The sequence below is a fragment of the Mesoplodon densirostris genome, chromosome 19 (assembly GCF_025265405.1).
Source record: "Mesoplodon densirostris isolate mMesDen1 chromosome 19, mMesDen1 primary haplotype, whole genome shotgun sequence".
Classification (NCBI taxonomy): domain Eukaryota; kingdom Metazoa; phylum Chordata; class Mammalia; order Artiodactyla; family Ziphiidae; genus Mesoplodon; species Mesoplodon densirostris.
In genome coordinates, this window is record NC_082679.1 from 11,605,423 (window position 1) to 11,628,898 (window position 23,476).

Genomic DNA, 23,476 nt, shown 5'->3' on the forward strand with positions numbered 1-23,476 from the left:
AGAGAACAAATATGGTGTTAACATTAACAACATGTGTAGACTTTGCGGACACTTGTCCCCCTCAGCCTCAGTTTCCTAACTATAAAATGGAGATAGTAATCCCTTTCTCTACTGTAGGCTGCTGTAAGGATGAAATAAATTAATGCGTGTAAAATGTTTATACTTTATACACATAGCTCCTGATATCCAGTGATCCTTTCTCACATACCAGTTATTTTCCTGGTTTTGCCCAGAGAGGAAAGGGTCTGGCTGAGACTTTTAACCTCTGCCCTCCACCCATAGCTAAGTGGTGGTGGGGGGAACATACTTCCCCCTGTCTCTGGGCGGGTCTCTGACTCAGCTCAGGGCACCCCCCTCCCCTTGCCCAGCTCCCCAAACCGGTCGGGGCCCTTCTAAAGGGCTCATTAGAGGGGAGAGGCCCCTAGCTCCATTCCCCTCTTCCTTTCAGGATTCCCAGGGTCTGGACATTATACATAGGTAACCAAGGCGCCTGGCCCTCCAGGGGGGAGGAATGGGGGCGCTGGAGGCAGAGTTGGGGGGTCGTCATGCTGGGCTTTCCGAGAGTGGGGCCGGGATGGCCGGACGCTGCGGCTGCGGGCGGGGCAAAGCTGGTCGCTCCCTCCTCCCTCGAGAGCTGTTGGACCTGTTGTCCCCCCCCCCACTTCCGGGCTGCTGGGAAGGAGGACAGAGTAGCCTCTCTCTCCTCCCTCACCTGTCTAGTGGGCAGAAACTGCAGCGCCGGAGCGCAGAAGGGAGCGCGCCGAAGCCTGAGCCGGTGAGGGGGCCGGGGCTTGGGTGGTGGAGGGGGCTGGAGTTCTGGAATCTAGCTCCGGGAGGAGCCGAGGATTCAAGGCCCCTGGTTCGTCCAGAGAGAGGGAGACCAGGAGCCCCGACTCCTGGATCCCTCGCTGAGGCGGTAGGGGGCCCGCTCCCTTGCACAGTGGGGTCGGAGCTGAGCTGGGCTCCAGAGAGGACGCGGCGGAACCCGACTCCTGAGTCCGCGAAGGAGAAGGTGTTGGGGTCCCTTTAAAGAGGTCCAAGGGATTGTGCAGGGCTGCTGGGAGAGTACAAGGCTTGACACCTGGATAGCAGGGAGAAACCGGTAGGGGGCGGACTAGGACCCCGGACTCAAATTCTGGTCAAGCCTCCGGGGGAGTGACGCCCTAGGAGCCATCGAACCCCGCCCCTAGAAACTCCAGGCCGCGCCTCCGGAATGCTCAGTCGCCTCCTTTGAACTCTTAGGCCCCGCCTCTGGAGCGCTCTCCAGAGCTTTCGGGCGGGGCCTTGAACCCTCCTGGGCCCCGCCCCCACGCTACCGGGCCACGCCCCCCGAACTCCAGGCTCCGCCCACCCGACAGGAGTCCGCAGAGGCCATGGGGACACGGAGCAGCCCGGACGAGGGGACCCCGCCGCCCGCGGTCCCCGAGTGCGACGCGGAGGTCCTTTCTCAAGGGGCCGCCCAGCCCCGGGAGCTCCCCGAGGACTCCCGCGAGCAGGAGGTGCCCGAGGCCCCAGCAGAGCTTCCGAGCGGCCAAGGGGCAGAGCAGCAGACGGAGGAAGAGGAAGAAGTGGGAGAAGGCAGCAGCACGGAGAGCAGCCGCGATGCGGTGAGGGACCCGGAGGGCGAGAGCCACGGGGGGACCCAGAGAGACAGACCCAAACGGGTGACAGAGACACAGAGAGACAGGTATAGAAAGACCAGATAGACAGAGACAGGGAGACTGAGAGACAAAGACCCAAAAGAGTTAGAGACACTGAAAGACCAGAGACAGAGACTCAGAGAGATGGGGCTAGAGACACAGACAAAAACTCAGAAACAAAGATGCTCAGAGAAACAGAAATAGAGACGGAGAAACCTTGAGAGGGGGAGATACTGCGAGGGAGAAAGAGAAATAGCGATTCAGAGACGGAAGACAGATACTGGGTCAGGAAGATGAAGCCCAGAGAAAAGGGGGAAAGACTCAAGGAGACCCGGGGGGAGAGAAAGAGATGCAGGACCTTCGAAGACGTGACGCCAAGAGAATGGGAACTGGATAATGAAAAAGAAACACCATCCTTGTGTCGGCTCTGTGCCCCTCCCAGGACTGCGAGCCCCTGGGCCACCTTCCGGGGCCGAGCGGTCCCCGGACCTGCACCTACCCCTCCTTGAATTAAAAGAACTTGGTGGTAGAGTTAAAAGCCGACTCAGACCGCCTGAGGGGATGTTTGGGATGGAGAACAGACCTATTTAGTGACTGCAGGGGCGAGTCCTCCCCAATTGACCACGCCCTCTTCAACCGCAGGTGGAGGCTTCGCCTTCCGTTCAGATCCCGGCCACGCCACCCGCAGCCTCTCAGGCTGTGGAAGAGGTGCGAGGGGCGGGGCGGCGGCTTCAAGCCCAGCAGTTGGAGGCACTGACTCGCATGGCTTTGATGGAGCAGCGAGTGAGGGAGCTACAGCGTCAGAGGAAGGAACTGAGGATCCAGGTGAGGCTGCAGACCTCTTGGGAATTCTGCCTCCAGCTCTCGGGGAGCCCCGCAAGGCCAGACTCCCGGTCCTTTCCAACTGCGGGAGCCCAGCTCCATCCTCTCTCCGAATCCAGGAGTTCCGATTCACAGGTCCCTCGTTCAGACCCAGGCGACCGAGCCCCCAGCCCCCTCCTACTCAGAGCCAGGCCTCTGGGTCCCAGTCCTTGTATTCTCTTCGCAGATGGAGGTGGAGGTGACCCTGCTTCGCGGTGAACTGGCTGGGGAGCAAGTGGCCGTCTGGCGCAAGGAGGAGCAGCTCTGGGAGCTGCTGGGGCATCAGGTGGACTCAGAAAAGGGCGTCCAAGATCAGCGGGAACAGGTCTGTTTGCCCTGCTGGGTCTTCCTCCTCAGTTTTCTTCCTTGTTGGACAGACATTCCTTGCGGTGCTTCTGGGCCCTGGGCCCTGAGGTTATCCCCATTCCCCAAAAGGGGATCCCTGGGCTGGGGGCAGGGCGGGAGGAGTGGGCCTATGCCTCTTCCTGTTTCCCTCCTCCCTCCTTGTCCATGACTTTGGGGCCTGACTCACCGGTTCATCTTCCTTTGCCCCATCTCTCTTTGCTCTTTAAATGTTATATTGTGAAAAACATCAAACCAACAAAAATAGAGTAGTCAGACGGGCTGCCAGGTGGCGTGCGCCCCAGCTTCAGCAGGGATTAATCCTCCATTCCTGTTTCCTATCCCCCAATTGGCTTCCCTGTCCCTAGTTTTTTTTTTTTTTTTTTTCTTTTTTTTGCTGTATGCCGGCCTCTCACTGTTGTGGCCTCTCCCGTTGCGGAGCACAGGCTCCGGATGCGCAGGCCCAGCGGCCATGGCTCACGGGCCCAGCCGCTCCGCGGCATATGGGATCCTCCCAGACCGGGGCACGAACCCGTATCCCCTGCATCGGCAGGTGGACTCTTAACCACTGCGCCACCAGGGAGGCCCTGTCCCTAGTTTTGAAAGCCAATCCCAGACATCATATTGCCTGTAAATGCTTTAGTTCTTATCTTATAGATAAGAACTCCTTTTAAAAAACATTATCCTGGGCTTCCCTGGTGGCGCAGTGGTTGAGAGTCTGCCTGCCGATGCAGGGGACATGGGTTCGTGCCCCGGTCCAGGAGGATCACACATGCTGCGGAGCGGCTGGACCCGTGAGCCATGGCCGCTGGGCCTGCACATCCGGAGCCTGTGCTCTGCAACGGGAGAGGCCACAACAGTGAGAGGCCCGCGTACCGCAAAAAAAAACCAACAACAACAACAACAACAAAAAACATTATCCCTATATCATTATCACACCTGAGGAATTAATAAGTTCTTAATACCGTCTCATTTCCAGTCAGTTTTCATGGGCCTGAGATTGTCTCAAAAACAGTTAACAGTTGGCTGTTTGAATCCGGTCCCCCAAAGGCCAGTATATTGTAGTTGGTGAAATGCCTTGTGTGTGTTGTTTCACCTCTAATGGTCCCTGCCTACTGTACTATTTGTTGGAGAAACCAAGTCTTCTGTTCCATGGTCAGTGTGACCGGTTGCATGCCTGGGGTGTCCTTTATCTCATTTCTCTTCCTGGAAGCAGGTGGTTGGTTAGATGTAGAGGCTGGGTCAAATTCAGATGTGCTGTAGTGCTTCCTGTGTGCTGGGTCAGGGGGACATTGTCTCTGGTCCTCCAGACCTCAGTGAGGTCAGTCTGATCCCTTCGTAATAATTATTTACCTAAAGGCTTTAACATCCATTGGTGGTCATTGCTTGGACCAGTTGGCACTATAGGTTGGAAAATGGTAACTTTGTAATTCCATCAAACTCTCTCTTTGCCCTTATATATTGGAATTTCCTGGGGCTGGGTCCTGAGTCTTCATTTACTTCAAAGAGCCTATATTTCTCCCAGCCCTGATTTCTCTCTCAAAATGTAGACCTACGTGTCCCGCTTCCTAGGGTACTGGTTTCTAGATGCTCCTTCCTCCCCCAGGACCTGGGATTCCAGACCCCAGCCCCTCCTCCCTCTAACCCAGGAGTCCAGGCCCCCAGCCCCTCCTCCCCCAGACCCAGGATCCAGGCCCCCAGCCCCTCCTCCCTCAGACTCAGGAGTCTGGCCCCTTCTCATTCACCTTATCCAAAGCTGACCTCAGTAACTCCCTTTTCCACACTGTCCCTGTCTCACTGTCCCTTTGGCCACCAGGTCAGGGTCCTGAGCCTCGCTCTGCGTGCCTCCTTATCTCTCACCCCAAGCCTGTCGGTCACCATGTCCTGTTCTTTGTGCTCCCTGAACCTCTCTTTCTAGTCTGTCTCCTTAACATCTGCACTGCTCAGACCTCACCTCACTCTTACTGCTTGGAGAACTCATGAAGGAGCTGGTCTCAACCCCTCAAGCCTATCTCCCAGAAGGATGATTCCACACCTAGATCCTTTCAATCCTTCCATGGCTCCCCATTGCCCCAGGATAAGGGCTCCTCAGCCTGGTGGGCCAAACCGAATGTGAGCTGCACCTTGCCTGCCTTTCCACTGTCATGTCCCACCTGTGCCCCCCATCTCTTCCCTCTACCCCACCTTCTCCCTTCTTGACCAGAGTTTGTCCCTACACTTCCTGTACTTCTCAACTTCCATTCATTTGCTCCATGCTGTTCCCCTCTATCCAAAATGCCCTTCCAGCCCCCTCTATCTCCACCAGTCTAAATGCTCCCTGTTTTTTTTTTTTTTTTTTTTTTTTTTCTGGCCACACCACACAGCATGTGGGATTTTAGTTCCCTGACCGGGGGTCAAACCCATGCCCCCTGCAATGAAGCATGGGGCCCTAACCACTGAACCGCCAGGGAATTCCCAAATACTCCCTGTTTTTTTGAGGCTCACCTTAAAATCCTCACATCCAGGAAGCCTAGGATTACCCCAGCAGAAGTTGCTCCCCGTGTTCTGGGTTCCCACAGTCTCTGTGTTTCACTGCCCTGATTGTCCCAGACTGTAACTGGCTGTGTCCCCTGCTGGAGCACAGGGCCCAGGTCAAACCCCCTTCTGGGTCCCCAGTATCAATCACCCAGCCTGGATATGTTTTGCATTCATTCCCTCATTCATTTTTTTTTCACTTATTTAATTGAAATGTAGTTGATTTACAATGTTGTGTTAATTTCTGCTGTACAGCAAAGTGATTCAGTTATACGTATATATATACATTCTTTATCATATTCTTTTCCATTACAGTTTATCACAGTATATTGAATATAGTTCTTTGTGCTATGTAGTAGGACCTTGTTTTTTATCGGTTCTGTATATAGTAGTTTGCATCTGCTAACTCCAACTCCCAATCTATCCCTCCCCCATCTCCAACCCTGGCAACCACAAGTCTGTCCTCTATGTCCATGAGTCTGTTTCTGTTTCGTAGATTAGTTCATTTGTGTCATATTTTAGATTCCACATATAAGTGATATCATATGGTATTTGTCTTTCTCTTTCTGACTTACTTCACTTAGTATGATAATCTCTAGTTCCATTCGTGTTGCTGCAAATAGTGTTATTTCATTTTTTTAATGGCTGAGTAATATTCCATTGTGTATAAATACACCACATCTTCCTTATCCATTCATCTGTCCCCTCATTCATTCCTTAAACAGCTGTTTACTTGACACCTGCCCTGGGTGGGCCTGTGTAAGTGTGAACCAGACAGACAGGGTCCCTGCCCTCATGGAGCCAACACCCCAGACAGGGAGGGATTTGAGATCTGGCTGGCCTGGCCCCCGCTGGCCTCTGTTTCCCTCCCTGTGCTCAGGCTGAGGCTAAGAGCCTGGTTGTTCATTCAGGAACAGAAGCACCTGAGCCAGGAGCGGGACCGTGTGGAGGGTCTTCGCCAGAGACTCCGGGAGGCCCAGGGGCAGCTCGACTTGCAGCCGGAAGACCAGCGTGAGCGGCTTCTGCAGGGAGTGCAGGAGGTGAGGGTCCGCTGGACCCACTCAGGGACCTGGTGTCCAGGCCACTCAGGACCCAGACATCCGGGCCCTCAGTCCTCTGCTTCCCCACCCACCTAGTAGCTCGGGCCCCAGCTCCCTAACCCCCAGGACTCTGGAATCTAGATCCTCAGCCCCCTCCTCCCTCATTGCCCAGGATTCCTGGCCCCAGCCCACTACCCTCCTGGTTCCTAGGGGTCCAGGCCTCCAGCCTTTTTGTGTTTCCCCCACAGATGAGGGAACAGCTGGATGTGGCCCAGCATGCCTACGAGGACCTGGAATTCCGGCAGCTGGAGCAGGAGAGCCAGTGGGAGGAGGAGGATTGGGACAGTCCCAGGGCCCGGGCACTGGACCCCAAGGTCCAGGAGCTCCAGGCCAGCGTGATGCAGCACAGGGTGAGTCGGGCTGGGCTAGCCCTGCCTCCCTCACCGTTGCCCTCTGTCTCCTCTGCTTCCTCCTTTGTCCTCGTGTCTTCCCTGTGTCACATACTTCAAAGTAGTAATGACAGTTGCTGACATTTATTGAGCATCTACCATGTGCTGGGCACGGTCCTAAATGTTTCACGCGTATTGAGTCATTGAATCCTTACAACAATCCTGGGAGACATGTCTTAATATTTTTTCCTATTTTATAAGTGAAGAAACTCAAGGTCAAGGTGCTCAAGTAATCTTTTCCAAGGTCACTTAGTTCATAAAGGACAGCGCTGGGATCTGAACCCACTAGGTCTCCGCCACTAGGCTCCCTGCCTCTCAAGCCCTCATCCCAAATGATGCCTCACTAGTCCTTTCTGGGGGCTTCACATTCAAGGGTCTGACAAGTCCCGCTGGAGAAAGCGACATTTTTTTTTTTTTTTTTCTTTTTGCGGTACGCGGGCCTCTCACTGTTGTGGCCTCTCCCGTTGCGGAGCACAGGCTCCGGACGCGCAGGCCCAGCGGCCATGGCTCACGGGCCCAGCCGCTCCGCGGCATATGGGATCCTCCCAGACCGGGGCACGAACCCGTATCCCCTGCATCGGCAGGCGGACTCTTAACCACTGCGCCACCAGGGAGGCCCAGAAAGCGACATTTTGACTGTATTTAATACAAAGGTTCCCAGGGTTTTGGATGAGAAAGTTCTAATGTGGGTCTCCTTTCCCCGCCTCTATTTCTGGATCTTCTTCCTGTCACTGTCTCTTTTCCCATTTCTGTCTCACGGCTTCTGTCTGTTTCTGTTCTGTTTCTGTCTTGTCCCTGCATCTCTGTCTTTTGGGGTCTGTCTTGGTTCTTCTTTTCTGTATCTCTTCTGGTTTGTCTCTGTCTTTCCCTTTCTTTCTCTCTGTTCTTGGCAACAGTGACTTTCTCTGGGTCTCCGTCTTCCTCGGTCTCTGGATTTTGGATCCTCCATCCCTCCAACTCACTTCAGGTCTCTCTGGACCCCGCAAAGGGGAGGAGGACACCACGGAGGTTAACTCAAAGTCCCCCACCCCCTCCCAGGCACCCCAATGCCAGGGTCTCTGTCATGGGGTGGAGCAAACCCCAAGCTCTCAAGGAGGACCTGATTCTGTGGGAACCAGCCCAGGGACCCTGGGGCAGCTGAGTAACCAGGGCTCTGGGGGGTGCCCTGCAGCGCCGGATCCAGGTCTTGGAGGAGCAGCTCAAGTCACTGGGGGAGCAGATGGCAGCTGAGAGCCGGGAGCTGAGCCAGAAGAAGGAGGAGGCCTTTCAGGCCCTGACCCAGGTAAGTTCACCCCAGGCACCTGTCCTACTTTCCTCACTTCCCCCTGGGGCATCCCATTGCCTCCCTGCACCCCAGATGTCTCCTGGCATCAGGGAGAGCTGCTGGGATGGCCCTTTGCGACCCTGAGGTGCGGCAGCCGTTGATGTCTTGCTCCCCTGTAGGAACGGAGCAGGCTGCTCAAGCTCAATTGCCTTCAGGGAAACCCTGGCAGGGACTTCTCTGAGCCCAACCAGGCCCTCACCAAGGTATGGGGATTTCATGCGCCTGTCACCCCCCTCCTCCCTCAGACCCGGGAGTCCAGGCCCCCTGCCCCCTTCTCCCTTGGGATCCACGATTCTCAACCCCTAATCCCTTTTCCCCCCGGGACCCAGGCGGTCCAGCCTCCAGGTCCTCTTCCTCAGGGAACCAGCCATCTCTGCTCATAGTCCTCCCTCCCTGAGACCACATTTCAGCTCTCTTGGGACCTTGAGCCTTTGTTTTTCCATCCAAGAAATGGGCTGGCTCTGGAGGCATGGGCCAGAGCATCCTTCCAGCGGCCAGCCACCCCACCTGTTCTCATGCAGCTCCTGTTCACCCAGAAGACAGACCACCAGTTGCTGGTTCTCCAGGACCCCACTGCTCACGCTGCGGCCGCCACCTCTTCCTGCCTCTTCTCCGTTCACAGCTCCCTCCAGGTGCCCCCCCAATGCCTCGTCACCCCGGGTCTCCCCGGGTCTCGCTGGTAACTGTGGCTTTCTCTGCAGTGGGCCTGGGGGAGAGGGAAGGCTGATCAAGTGGTATTAATGTTTATCAGCCTCCAGCTTTATTATTCGTTTTCTTTCTTCTGCCTAACACCCCACCCCTCCCCTGGAGAAATGGGACTGTGCCCACCCAGGTGTAAATTTTAAAAGCCACCCAACAGGGCATATTGATAAGAAGGCCTCCTGTCCCCACCCCACTGGCCCCTGGCTCCCTCCCCAAAAGCAGGGCAGCTACTTTTTTCTTGAATATCCTTTCTTCCAGATCTTCTTAAAGCCGGGGATCCCAGCTTATTAATGGGTTAAAACATTTATTAAGTATGTTGCTACCAACTTTTCTTTTTTTAATATTTACTTATTTATTTATTTATTTTGGCTGCACCGGGTCTTAGTTACGGCCCGCGGGATCTTTGTTGCAGAATGTGGGATCTTTTTTAGTTGTGGCATGCGGACTCTTAGTTGCGCCCTACAGGATCTAGTTCCCCGACCAGGGATGGAACCCAGGGATGGAACCTGGGCCCCCAGCATTGGGAGTGTGGAGTGTGTCACCCACTGGACCACCAAGGAAGTTTGGCTACCAACTTTTAAAATGAAAGAGAGTAGACAGTGGCAGAGTGCTATGTGTGAGGTAGGGGTGAATAGTCAATGAAAAGAGTTTTGTTTCAGTCGTGTGGATAGAGGGCCAGCGCTTAGAAATTGGGAGCTCTTGTTCTATCTGTAAATGTTTTTTTCAGAAACATGTCTATTAGCTACTAGTTGGCTTTTACTTTCTAGCTTAAGACTCTGTTGTGGAGATTGTTTTCCACTGATACATTTAGAGCTGCCGCTTCCTTTTCAGTGGATCTGTAATTATGATATAAACAATAACAATCATAATGACAGTTAACATTTGTGGAGTCTTCGCAGCGTGCCAGGCGCTGTTTCAAATGCCTCACGTGGATTCACTCATTTAGTCTTTGCAACAACTCTACAAGTTGGGTTCTTCTTTCCATTTTATAGATGAAGAAACTGAGGCAGAAAGGGGAAGTTTCTTAACCAGCTAGTATGTGGCAGAGCTGGGATTTGAACCCAGGCACTCTGTTTTCAGAGCCTATGCTCTGAACCACTCTGAGCTCCTGTGTGGCACACAGTTCTACTGTGCGGAGGCACTGAGCCAGCGCCCCCTCTGAGGATAGTGATTGGAGATGTTTTGCAGTTTAAGCAATGCTGTTACGAAGATCCATGTATGTGTGTCTTTGTACCCACAATAATAATCACAAATTAATATCAATTATTATCTAATTAATTATATTGTCTGTTATAATATTTAATTGTTTATATTGTCTAATATAATATGCAACATTATCTTATTAATGAATATTAACAATATTCATATTAATATTAATTTTAAGAGCTTAATGTAGGCCAGGGCCTGCTCAAAGCCATCTTATGCCTTTGAGCCACATGAAGTTGCTATTATTTGGAGGTGAGAAACCGTCAAATACTGACAGTTTGAAGTGCTTCAACCTAATATATATTATATTATTGTATACTAATAATATATTATATAATTATTGTTTCATGGATATACAATTCAATAATATACATTACATATTCATGAAATTTTATGTATATATAATTTTATTTTTTGCTCAGAAGAACCTACAGAAGTAGGTCCTATTATTATCTGGGTAAAGGGTTAGCAGAGCTTTTGTAACTTTCTAGCTGGAAGCTTGATAAAGGTGGATTGTCAGCTGTGTTGCCAGGCAACGTGACTTAGGGTAAATATGACCCTTATAAGTAAATTGCATATCTATAAATGCTTGGTGGGAAGCTGGGTCCATTCCTATAGAGGTGTTACCTGAGTCATTGACTCCTGTGTACATGGAACTTCTAAGGCCAGGTGGACCCTATACCCACCGGCGTGGATCCCATACCCACCTTGCACCTGGGTGTCACCTGGGAGCCAGACACTGACCCCTGGACGCTGGTGGCCGTGCTGGGCACTCTTTTGTGTGTTTTGCATGAGGTCACTCGTTGAATCCTTGCATCAGCCATGGCAGGGCAGCAGGACGTTGCTCACTTTACAGAGGGAGAATCTCCCTGAGAAGAGCCGTGACTTACCAGAGTCACACACCCAGCTAAGCAGCAGAGCTAGGTTTGAAGCCAGGCTGCCTGTTTCCACAGCCTGTGCCTTTCGGGAGATGAGGATTTCTCAGGGATCCTTCAGAACCTAAGTGGGTGACTGGTTAGCTCCAGCTCAGAGGGAGCGACCGGGGACCTCGGGATACACGAGGAGCCCAGGGAGTGTTTATTTACTCAGCCAGATAAACAGTAAACAAGTGGATAAATGAATGCAGGGATTAACAAATGACTCCTCCTTGCCCCTTCCTCTCTCTCCCTCCAAGTCTTATTAAATCCTTCTCAAATTCTATACCTTCTTGCCAGGATCACGTGATGACTAAGAGTACCTTGGGTTCCAGTACCTGTTCTGCTACTTCCTAGCTGGCTGACCTTAGACACAGCTCTGTGCCTCAATTTACTTAGCTGCCAAATGGGAATAATAACAGCATTCATTGGTTAAGGCATTAAAACTCGTAGTATGATGCCTGGCACATAACAGGTGCTCAGTAATGTGGGCACCTGTTACTCTGATTAGAGTTATATTGATTGGTATTATTGTAATTATTATCATTCTTATTCCACCCACTCCCACCCTCATTTCTGCTTTTAGTGACCCTATACCAGCCTCCTCACTGATTTTCTCTATTTTAGTTCTTGTCTCCCAATAATTTATTCCCCAAACAACAGCCAGAGTGATCTTCATCCCTCCTACTTCAGTTCTTCCCACCAAAAGCCTTCCATGATTCCCCCAGTCTCCTCACCATGGCCCACAAGTCCCTGTGTGGTCTGACCCCTGCCCACCTCTCGCCATCCCCCTCCCTGTACTGACTGCTCAGCTGCAGGAGCACTGACCCACCAGAACTCCATACTTGTTCCTCCCTCAGGGCCTTTGCACTTGCTGATCCTGCCACCTGGAACACCCTTCCCCTCAGTCTCCCCTGGCCAACTTTTTTTGTGTGTGGCCCTGCCACAGGGCTTGTGAGATCTTAGTTCCCTGACTAGGGATCGAAGCCAGGCCCTTGGCAATGAAAGCCCGGAGTCCTAACCGCTGGACTCTCAGGGAATTTCCCCTGGCCAGCTCTTATCTTTTGGGCCTTAGGTTCAGCGTTCAGAAGGCTGTTCCTGATCTTCCAGTTGGAAGGTGATCCTTTTTTATATCACCCTTTTATAACACACTCTTCACTCACAGCAATTTCTGATGATACACTTATTTGTACGATGGCTCATTCAGTTCCTACAATGTCAGCGCCGTGGTGACAAGGCTTTGGTCTCTCTTACCCACCTTTTCCCTCAGTGCCAACAATCTAAGGTCTCTCAGCTGGGGAGTGCTGGGAATATCAGTTGAAGGAAGGAAAGAGTGAAGAACCACAGGAACTTGGGACTCGGTTTCCTCTTTGTGAAGCAGAGCGAAACTTTCCCGACTCCCAGGGCTTTTATAAGCTTAAATGGGTCTGCCGAGGGCCAAGTACACTGTTAGGCACTTGATAAATATTGGTCACTATTCTAAAAAACGTTTTAAAATAATACGAACTAGAAAATCACATCCAGGGGGTCCCTGGCGGTCCAGTGGTTAGGACTCCAAGCTTCTACTGGAGGGGAACTGAGATCCCACATGCCGGGTGGTGCAGCCAAAGAAAAAAAAAAAGAGGGACTTATTTGGTTAACCAAGGATATGGTTTTTGTAAGAAATGCAGGGAAAATGCTTGATGGTTTCACTTCATTCTCCTGTCTTCAGAATAGAGTTGGTTCTCCTGCATCCTCCAAGGTGACCAATTCAATTTTTATTTTAGTATTATTATTAACTTGTGGTTACATATATTTGAGCAGTGAGTATCCCTACTGGTGTTCAAATTATGCAACTTATTTATTTTTATTATCCAGGCAGAGTTTTTGCTGTTTTTTTCTTTAAGAGATGATTTCAGTTTTCTGTCTTTATTACTCTCAAATAATTTTGTTTTCATTTTTTGGTAGTTTTTTTATTTTGAAATGATTTAAGACTTACAGAAATTGCAGGAATAGTAAAAAGAATTCCTGCATACCTGTCACCCAGATTCTGTGATTAACATTTTACCACATTTGACATTTGCTTTCTTATTCTCTCTCTGTACACACCCACCCACATATACACACACAGTTTATTCTTTTCTGAAGCATGATTTCCCTTTACCCCTAAATACTTCTACTTTTATTACCTAAGGTCAAGGCCATTCTCGTACATAACAACAGTACAGCAATCACATTCAGGAAGCTACCATTGAGACAATATTATTCAAGTCCACAGATGCGATTCATATTTTTGCCAGTTGTCCCACAAATGTTTTTCTTTGAAGCAAAAAACAAAAAAAGAAAAAAAAATTTTTTTCTGATCTAGGAGCACAGGTTGCATTTGGTTATCATGTTTATTATTATTACTTTTTAAACTAATATTCCTTTTATTCCAAGCTCAAAGGTCATGGGAGGATATTCAGAGACAAGACCTTTCCCACCATTGTTTTCATCCACACAGTTCACCTCCCAGGGGTGGCCAGGGTTACTAGTGTCTCCCATCTTCCCAGAGATCCTCTGTATTTAAACAGTCATGTATACACTTTCCCCCTCTTTTTATGCGTAGGTGGTATTCTCTTTGCACTGTTCCATACTTGCTTTTATCTTGGATGTTTTTCTGTCTGATATAAACAGCATCCTCCTCCTTTTCATACGCTTTGGAGTTTTCCTCCATGCAGATGATCCCTAGTTTATCCCTGCCTCCTTTTGATGGGCACTTAAGTGGTCTCTGGGCATCTGTGGGGATTAACCTTGAAATCAGGTCATTTTGCACATGTCTGAGTGTCTCCACAGATATAGCCCTAGAAGTGGAATTGGGGCTCAAAGGTACCTATGCATTTGTCATTTTGATTTTCTTTTCTGTTTTTGTTTGTTTTTCTTTTTCTTTTTCTTTGTTTTTTCATTGACTTTAAAAAAAGAGCCAAACCGGGCTCCATAACGGTTGTTCCAATAAAATGGCCCCCGGCATTGTGGGAGCGCACCTGGGTTTCGCACACTCCCACCAACACTGCGGGCTTTTGGGGTTTTTTTTAACAGTTTTATCAAGATATATAGTTCACCTGTGCTACAATTCACCCGTTTAAAGCGTACAATTCAGGGGTTTTTAGTATAGTCACTGAGTTGTGCAATCACCACAATCAATTTTAGAACATATTCATTATCCCTAAAGAAACCTCATACCCTTTAGCCATCACCCCTCAATTCCCCTCTCCTCCCAGGCCCTGGAAACCGCTAACCCACTTCCTGTCTCCCTGGACCTGCCCATTCTGGATGTTACACTGTGTGGCCCTTTGTGACTGGCTGCTTTCACTCAGCATCACGTTTACAGTGGCTTTTTGATCTGTGCCAGTGAGATAGTGGTTTTATTTGGCGGTTCTCCAACTTCATGGTGGAGACTGAGCATCTTTTCCTGTGTGCGGGGGCTTTGTGTGTTTTCAGGGCTCCATTGGCCTCCAGAGGACTGGAAGCCTGCCCCGGAAGAGGGGAGAGAGAGTGAGCCAGAGGGGATCCCCCCGGCCTCTGTCCTTATATTGTACCGGTGAGTACGTACCCCTCCCCTGCGTAGGCTCTTCCCCCATTAACCACCCTCCTGCAGCACAGGATGGAGGAACCTGGATGCCTCTGTTGGGGGATAGGTGGAGGGGCTTAGACAAGGGAGCATCCCAGCCCTCCAGCCCTTCTCCCCGCAGGAGCCCTGGAGGCCTCGGCCCTCCCGCCCTCAGCCAGAGACTCCGGGAGACACCCCCTCTATCAGCTGCTGAACTGTGGCCCAAGAAATAGGTGAGACATCAGGGAGAAGGTGGGGAGATGGTGGGAAGAGGTCGGGCTGCTGTAACCTGTGCCGTCTCTGTTCTCTGCTCCCAGTTGTGGAGCCCTCTACCCGGACATCGCCCGAATGGAACAGCTCCTGCGGCAGGCTGTGGCAGAGAGGGAGCGGCTGCTCCAGGCCAGGGTGAGACGGCAGCCCCTCCCTCCTCCCTCAGCCCCTCCCTCCTCCCTTAGCCCCAGCATCCAGGCCCCGGCCCCTCCCCCTTCAGACCCAGGATCCAGGTCCCCGGCCCCTCCCCCCTCAGACCCAGGATCCAGACCCCCGGCCCCTCCCCCCTCAAACCCAGGATCCAGACCCCCCGCCCCTCCTCCCTCAGCCCCAGGATCCAGACCCCCTGACCCCTCCTCCCTCAGGACCCAGGAACCCAGTACGTTTTCCCCACTTATTATTGGTTAGCATTCCCGTTGATGCTTTCTTTCTGCACTCACAGGAAGGGACAAGAAGGAGCACGGAAGGTGCCTCAGACCCGCCTGTACCTGCCATCATGGTCAGTCCCGCCCCTAACCCTCCCCCACCACTACTCCCCTGGTCTGTCTTGCCCCCCTGGCCTCTGCCCTGTCTTATCTCACCTTATCGGCTCCTCCAACGGCTCAGGAAAGTATCCTGGGCTTGGCAAGCGGAAGGGGAACTCGAAAGGCCTAGTTCCCGTTCCCATCAGGGTCGCCTGTATTCATGGCATGTCCTCGGGGGACAGGCTCCATGCTCTGTGCCTGGGTTCCCTCTTCTGTAAGTGGGTGCCGGTGTCAGAGAGTCAGCAGGTGCTGCAGAATGAGGGTAACCACGTGCTGGGGCTTTGAAATATTACTTGAATTTTTGTTTTATTTATTTGATTCTTTTAAAAAAACTTCTGATTATAGAAATATTCAAGCATATTCAAAGGTAATAAACCTCCATGTACCCACCCACCATGCAGCTCTAGTGATCATCAATATTGAATCTTGTTATACCTACCAACTTTGTTGTACTGAATCCTCACCTAATTCCCACTCTGCAGTGGAATATTTTAAAGCAGATTCCAGACATTGTACCATTTCATCCATATCTCACTATGTATCTCCAATAGATAAGTTTTTTTTAACATAACAAAAATTCCACTGTCATAGTTTATGAGATTATTAATAATTCTGCAGCTTTCTGATACATGATCCGTATTCACATTTCCCTAATTGTCTCCAAAATGTCTTTTTATAGCTGGTTATTTGAATCTGGATCCAAACAAAGCACGCACCCTGCATTTAGTTAAAATGTCTTTTAAATCCCTGAGATAGAGTCCTCCCTCCCTGCTTTAAAAAATGCCATTAACTTGTGGGAAAAGTCACTTATCCTGTAGAATTTCTCACACTCTGGATTTAGCTGACAGCTCCTTATTAAAATTTTATTTCTACCTACACTAAGAACATGAATACTTTTTGTTATAACAAACACTTCAGAATTGGGGAAACTGAAGTTCCCCTCAGCTTACCTCTGGAAGTGCAGGTGTTTTCTATCGCAGAGAAGCGTTCAAATCTTTTTTTAAAATACTTTCCTACATACACCGATCAAACCATATTTGGTGAATTTATTTTCCTTGTAATAGAGCACATCATTCCCAACCTGCTTTTGGTTCTCTCAACCATTTGGCCTTTTCTTATTCATTTCAACCCAGTATTTACAGAGGACCTACTGTGTGGTAGGCCCTGGATTATATAGCAGTGACCAAAGTGACAATCTCTGCCCTTGGAGAAGCTGGCGTTTAGAAGGGGAGAGAGACAAAAAGCAGCGTCAATAAGTAAGATAAGTAGCACGTCAGATGCTGATAAGAGTTCGGGAATAAAATAAATTGTGAAGGGCAGTGGAGCCTCCTGGTTGTCAGGCATAAACTCTGCCTCTAAAAATGAAGCCCTCCTGCTGTGAAGCATCATCATTTATTAAACGGTTCCCTGTTGACTGCACTGTCCCCCCCACCCCACCCCCTTACAGCTCAAGCTGCCTTCTTGTGCCCGTGAGCAAGTGTGTCTCCGGGATTCGCACCTGGAAGTGGAATCACCAGGTCAGGGAGCCTGACAGCAGCGAGCTCATCCATGAAACGGCCCCATGTGGAGGGTGCTGTGATAACCGCTGAGTTTCAGTGTAGGGAAACTGAGGCTCCGAGAGGGGCAGGCGTTCCATGGAGGTGACACGGGTGGGCAGTGGGGGAGCTGACAGTCCCAAGCCCATCCCTGCTGTCCTGGATTGGGGCCCGGCTCCACCACATCCTACCTGGGTGACCTTGGTGAGTCACTTGCTCTCTAGAAGTCTCAGTTTCCTCGTCTGTCAAATGGGGGCAATAATGGGTTGTTTTGGAGAGGCAACAAGGTGATCACTTGGCACAGTGCCGGCCACAGAGTGAGACCTTCCATACGTGGTGATCAGTAGTGTTACTGCGTGGATTTGGTGAGATGACCCAGTGGGTGCCCTTTTAAGCACCCCTTCCCCTCCTGTGCATTCCCCGGCTCCTCCCCATTTCCCCTCCTCCTCATTCTCCCCTGTCTCCATCCAATGAGTCTCACCTATGTTTCTCATCCATTCTTGCTTTGGCCTTGCTTCAGTGTTTTCAGCCCTTGATACTCAGAGTGTGGTCTATGGACCAGCAGCATTGGCGTCCCTGTTCCCTGGGAGCTTGTTAGACGTGCAGAACCTCACCCTCACCCCAGACCCCCACCCCGGAATGACTGAATCCCAGGCTGCATTTTAACAAAATCCCTAGGGGGTCCCCTTGCATGCTGAAGTCTGAGGCCTCAGTTTGACCACGGGGGTCATACTGTTCTTTGCAGGGATCATTTGGGAAGCATAGGTGTGATCAGGCGAGGCCTTGTAACAGTAGACACTTTGATCACCTTCATTCTTCTCCCCTTTATGGCCTCCTGAGATGACACTCTGCCTGGGGAGTCCTGGCTTGTCAGCTCTGGCTGTGTGACTTGGGCCTAGTGACTTAACCTCTCGGAGTCTTGGTTTCCACATCTGTAAAATGGGGACAATGATGTACTTACCCCTTGAAGAGGGTTTGAGGGGACACAGAAATTATACCTATAAAATGTTTGGTTAGCACAGGTAATAATCAGTAGTTTCATCACAACAAGAGTAATATCAATAACAATAATAATAATAATGGAAACAGTGCTCTCATTTATTGATCACTCACTGTCTGGTCCCTGTTTTACAGAGACAGTAGATGAGGGTCCCACCGGGGTCCATCACTTCTCTAACACATCTCAGGTGTTTCAGGGTAAGCACTAGGGTCAGGAAGACCTGAGTTTGCTACCCAGCTCTGCCACTTAGAAGCTCTGTGTGACCTCGGGTGGATTATTTTCTCTCTCTGTACTTCAGTGTGCTGATCTGAAAAATGGGGCTCCTAGTAGCCCTGACCCAAGGGTGGCCGTGGGGAGTCAAGGAATGGATGCTGGTAAAGCCCCGGGAAGAGTGTCAGTTAATCACTTTAGCTGTTGGAAATATTATCTTGATCCTCATTGTTAATGAAAGGCTGTGCCGGGCCTTATACTTGAGCTACTCTGACCAGCACCCCTCGGGGGGCGTCCAGGCTGCAGGACCTGGCCCCGCCCCCATGAAGTCACTGCCCCCTTCTCTTGCTTTCCCAGGCCCCGCCCACAGCCCCATCCCGCCTTCCTGGCCCTCCGGTCTTGGATCTCCGGCAACACCTGGAAGGCTGGGGCCACAACCCGGCGAGCTGCCCGCACATACGGGTGTCTGGAGGCTACTGCCACGGACCCTTGGTGAAGATGGGGGGCCGCATCAAGACCTGGAAGAAGCGGTGGTTCTGCTTTGACCGCCAGGCCCGCCGCCTGGCCTACTACACGGGTAAGCCCACCCTGGCTGCCTTGGGACCCGGGCCCCCAGGACCCTGGAAAAAACCACAACAGACTTTCACCCCAGAAACCTAGGAGTCCCACCCTCAGCCCCCTTCTCTCTTAGGCCCACGAGTCTGGATCCCCAGCCCCTTTCCCCTTTAGTGACCCAGCCCTCCTCAGTAACATGGGTAACAGTTTTGTACCACTCTGGCTCCCCAGACCCCATTTTCCTAAGATACCCTAGAGGAGCATTGTCAGTGCCCAGCCCCCAAATCTAGGGTTCCAGGCCCCTCCTCCTTCCTCTCTAGGAGAATCAGTGATGCTGAATCTCTCCTTGAGTCCCTGCCCTTCTCAGGGGCCAAGGCACTAGGGCACCTAGGATTCCAACTCCCCAGACCTCATTCTCCGGTCTTGTCCAGTCACCACACCAGTCTCCCACCTAGTCTCCCGTCACCATGCACTCACCTCCCAACCACAGTACTTTAGGGACCTACAGACTCTGTCACCATGTTCCTCACCCCAACCCCAGTCTCGGGACTTGGGCCCAGTGACTCCCCTGCTCCCCCCACCATACACACCTCTCACTGGCTCTGTTTCTCCCTCACCTCCCTCCATCAGACAAAGAAGAGACCAAGCTCAAAGGCGTCATCTACTTCCAGGCCATTGAGGAAGTCTACTACGACCACTTACGCTGTGCCTTCAAGGTGAAGCCCCTGCTTGGTGCTGCTCTGCCCTCCTGGTTGGAGCCCCAGCTGTCAAGCCTGATCTTATCCCTGGGAAAGGCCACCCACAGCCCCTACTCCATCCAGTGGTACTCCATCCAGCACAGGAAACCAACAGATCATTTCACTTCAGGGACCAAAAATTAAGAGCTTAGTCTCTGGCTCTCAGCCCACTGATATTTTTCTTGGAACAAAAGTTTTAGAGCAGAAATTTGGCAAACGCAGATGCCAAGTTGAGAATAAATGTCTGAATTGGGCAGGGTGAGGACTGAGGCAGCCTGGGAGCATCTAAAGGAGACGATCATTCGTTAGCATCTGCCCATCATTGCCAAATGGTGAGGGACCCCATGGTGTCATATCATATTTATTTTTCCCCAGAGAACGCAGGAATTGGAACTTTTATAAAAATAAAAGTGCAGTGCCGGAAACTGATACAACGTTTAGAAAGCTCTGGAGAGCAACTGTGGCTTTTTAGAGCTTAGGCTGGAATCCGAGCTGTGGGACATCAGGAAAGTGACTTCGGTTCTTCAGCCTTAGTTTTCTCACCTGCAGAATCGGCACTCTTCAGCCCATTTCTTCAGAGTTGAGAAGGTTAGAAGCAGATAATGGACATAAAGGATTTACCTAATTCAGGGTTGGCAAGTAGGTACTCAATAAATAGGTTGTAGACACTAGGTTTTTCCCAGTTACAAACCAGGGGGAACCTAGATTTTGGGGAGAGGGGAAATTTGAATGTCTGTATTTCTAATATAGGAGAAGGTAGGCTGGGGGATTGGGACATGGGTCCGTCCTCTTTTTGAATTCCTCTTGCTCCCATAATTCTAAGCACCTTCCTGTGTTAATTCATTTAATCCTCATAACCCAACGAAGTAGGTAGCATCATTTAGGAAGACAGATGGGGAAACATTCAGGGAGCCTAAATAACTTGCCCAACCCCACAAAGCCTATCAATAGCAAGGCTGGGATTCCAACTAGGGTGGACTCATAACCATCTCTACTCTGCTTCTTATTCCAGAGCCCGAACCCTCGCCTAACGTTCTGTGTCAAAACCTACGAACGCCTTTTCTACATGGTGGCGCCAAGCCCAGAAGCCATGCGCATCTGGATGGACGTCATCGTGACAGCGGCGGACGAGAACCACGCCCCCTGAGTGAACAGACCCTCTCAGGGGGACTTCCCAGCGAGGCTCTGCCCCGCACGCGCTGCCTCGAAGCCACGCCCACTGCTGGAAATCGTGGGCCAGCCCCTTTGGAACTCTCCCGGGAATTTTGTGGGCTCGGGGGCACGGCAGGTCTGAGCTGCGCAGTTCTGGGCTGTAGGTGTCTTCCCCGGACGGGAAGCCAGCCGCTGAGGCTCTGCCCCGGGTGGGAGGAAGGTTACGGGGGCGGGAAGGAACTATTTATTGGTGCTCCTGTGATACCGAATTAAACTTGGAGGAAAAACAGTGGTTACTGCTGAGGTTCCCAGCACAGGCGTACGGGGCCCCTCGACCCCTAGGCAGGACATCTGAGTTACGGGTACTTCGGAGGCCATGCATCCTTTAGCTGTTCTACCCTTTAGGAATGGGGACCTTCAACCCCAAGGTCATGGCTGGGAGGGGCGGGGGTGTGGGGAGACATGCGTCCTTTAGTCTTATGGCAATTTTGTTTTTTCAGTTTGTGGGCCCGCCTGCTTCCACCCTTTTTTTTTTTTTTTTTTTTTTGTGGTATGCGGGCCTCTCACTGTTGTGGCCTCCCCCGTTGCGGAGCACAGGCTCCGGACGCGCAGGCTCCGGACGCGCAGGCTCAGCGGCCATGGCTCACGGGCCCAGCCGCTCCGCGGCATATGGGATCCTCCCAGACCGGGGCACGAACCCGTATCCCCTGCATCGGCAGGCGGACTCTCAACCACTTGCGCCACCAGGGAGGCCCTGCTTCCACCCTTTTGGGCCTGACTGGGCTATTGGCAATTTCTAGGAACTCCTAGGCTCCTGCCCTCCAGGCCATGACATATGTTATTCCCTCTGCCCTTCCCTTAACCACCTAGCTCCTTATTCTTCGCGTCTTAATTGGGATGTCCCCTCCTTCAGGAAGCCCTTCCAGACTCCCTCAGCTGGATCAAGTACCCCCCTTTGAGCCCTCCTGTCCCATTCCTGAACATCGTGGGTCATCACTGGTGATGGATCTATGTCCTGACGGATTGGGAGCTCCATGAGGGCAGAGCCAGGGCTGTCCTGGTCATGGCTGTGTCCCCAGCAACAGAGGGCACGTTTCATCCCATGAAAGTGAAGAAAGAAAACAAACAAACTATCCTTTCACCTGTCGGTCTTTATGTAATGTTCCCTTTGCTAAGTCACCTTTACCCACTGCACCCTACTTATCATTTAGGTCATAGCTCAGATGTTTCCTTCTCCAGGAAGCCTTCCCTGATTCTCCTGGCTGAGTCAGATGCTCCCTCTGGGCTTCGCATCCCAGCCCTGATCACTCTGCCCGCTCCTTCCCCATCACGGCTTTGACTACTCTGGGTCATCCGTGTGTTTGATGGGTGTGTTTCCCGTGCTGGGCGGGAGCCCCAGGAGGCAGGGGTTGGGCTATTTCCATCACTACTGAGTCCTTGGCACACAGCAAATGGCCTGTAGGCAAACTAGTTGTTGAGGGAATAAATTGATAAGAAAGACGCTGAGGATGGGGTGATGGTGAACGATAGGCATAGAACTTTTTATCATTTACATCTCACCTAAGGTGTCCCCTCCTTCAGGAAGCTCTCCCTGATCCCTGGTGGGCTTCCGCAGTCCCCTGAGCTCCCCAACTACAGGACCACTCCCTGACCACTCTAGGCTGTCACTGTGTGGTACAGGTCATTTCCTCCCTTAAACCTTTCTGGAACTAGGCATTCAGTCCCTCTGGTTCCCATCTCTTCAGGACCTGTGTGTCCCATCCCAGGATCCAGATGTGCTCCTGAAACCCCGGAATGCAAACACTCCAACCCCCAGGCCCTTGGGGACCCGAGGTGTTCCTTGGCCTCTACCTCCAGGTGTGAGACATCTGGATTCTTGGATCATTTCATCCCTCAGCCCCTCTGCAAACGGTCCCCTTAATGGGGCCACATGGGCATGTGACTAGGGCAGTTGACAGGTCCCATGTTCAGAAGAGCCCTCTTGGCTTTAATCATCTGTGATTGCCATCTGGAAATTCTTAATTTTTTTTTTTTTTTTTTTTTTTTTTTTTTTTTTTTTTTTTTTTCTGCGGCATGCGGGCCTCTCACTGTTGTGGCCTCCCCCGTTGCGGAGCACAGGCTCCGGACGCGCAGGCTCCGGACGCACAGGCTCAGCGGCCATGGCTCACGGGCCCAGCCGCTCCGCGGCATATGGGATCCTCCCAGACCGGGGCACGAACCCGTATCCCCTGCATCGGCAGGCGGACTCTCAACCACTTGCGCCACCAGGGAGGCCCTGGAAATTCTTAATTTTGTATTTGAATTTGTGTTTTGGAAGTGAAGTCTGAAGGGTGTGGAGCTTGAGCTGGGGACTGGAGCCTCAGCTCAAATGAGGTCCCACTCCTGCCATCTCCTACCTCCCCGGAATAGGTTCTGTCTGCCTTCCCCTCCCTGCCTCTGCCCTGTGACTTCTGCCATCCTCCAGCCCCGACAGGGGCCTGAGTGCTCACGGGAAATCCAGGCACTTGTGCCTCTTGGCTTCTCAGGTGGGGCACGGTGGCGGGCGGCTGGTGGAAGGGGAACCCAGCAACCAGTTTGCTTTAGTTGTGGGGCAGGGTCTCTAGACACCTGTAAGGGTCTGTGCTTGCCCCACCAGTATCCCTGTGCCCGAGGGAACGTAACTTTAGACACCGTATGGGGTCGAGAGAGATGCAGGAAGAAAGGAAAAGAGCATTTCTACTTTAGTACATTTCATGACACTCCTTCCTGCCTTTTTATTTATTTATTTTTTTGCGGTATGTGGGCCTCTCACTGTTGTGGCCTCTCCTGTTGCAGAGCACAGGCTCCGGACGCGCAGGCTCAGCGGCCATGGCTCACGGGCCCAGCCGCTCCGCGGCATGTGGGATCTTCCCGGACCGGGGCACGAACCCATGTCTCCTGCATCGGCAGGCGGA

General features: G+C 51.6%; 1 protein-coding gene across 4 annotated transcripts; it reads left to right on the top strand.

The window, feature by feature from the left end:
* Positions 1-677: 677 nt before the first annotated feature.
* PHLDB3 (pleckstrin homology like domain family B member 3) lies at positions 678-20,818 on the top strand. 4 transcript variants are annotated; one of them, XM_060083902.1, is made up of 16 exons: positions 678-775; positions 1,243-1,607; positions 2,283-2,465; positions 2,689-2,826; positions 6,269-6,397; positions 6,646-6,807; positions 8,018-8,128; positions 8,290-8,373; positions 8,692-8,802; positions 14,452-14,551; positions 14,688-14,793; positions 14,878-14,965; positions 15,273-15,329; positions 18,457-18,676; positions 19,285-19,370; positions 20,404-20,818. In XM_060083902.1, the coding sequence occupies exons 2-16, from the start codon at positions 1,374-1,376 to the stop codon at positions 20,536-20,538; spliced, it is 1,944 nt and encodes a 647-aa protein (XP_059939885.1). In that variant the 5' UTR covers positions 678-775; positions 1,243-1,373; the 3' UTR covers positions 20,539-20,818. The 4 variants fall into 4 exon arrangements, with proteins under 4 accessions (XP_059939885.1, XP_059939887.1, XP_059939888.1 ...); XM_060083904.1 differs by having other exon boundaries at positions 14,703-14,793; XM_060083905.1 differs by having other exon boundaries at positions 8,710-8,802.
* The last annotated feature ends 2,658 nt before the right edge of the window (positions 20,819-23,476 follow it).

Bases quoted from the DNA above. Each gene is read 5' to 3' on its own strand.
- PHLDB3 (XM_060083902.1), top strand. From the start codon at position 1,374: ATGGGGACACGGAGCAGCCCGGACGAGGGGACCCCGCCGCCCGCGGTC. The intron at 1,608-2,282 runs GTGAGGGACCCG...CTTCAACCGCAG, and splicing joins CGGAGAGCAGCCGCGATGCG to GTGGAGGCTTCGCCTTCCGT. The intron at 8,129-8,289 runs GTAAGTTCACCC...GCTCCCCTGTAG, and splicing joins CCTTTCAGGCCCTGACCCAG to GAACGGAGCAGGCTGCTCAA.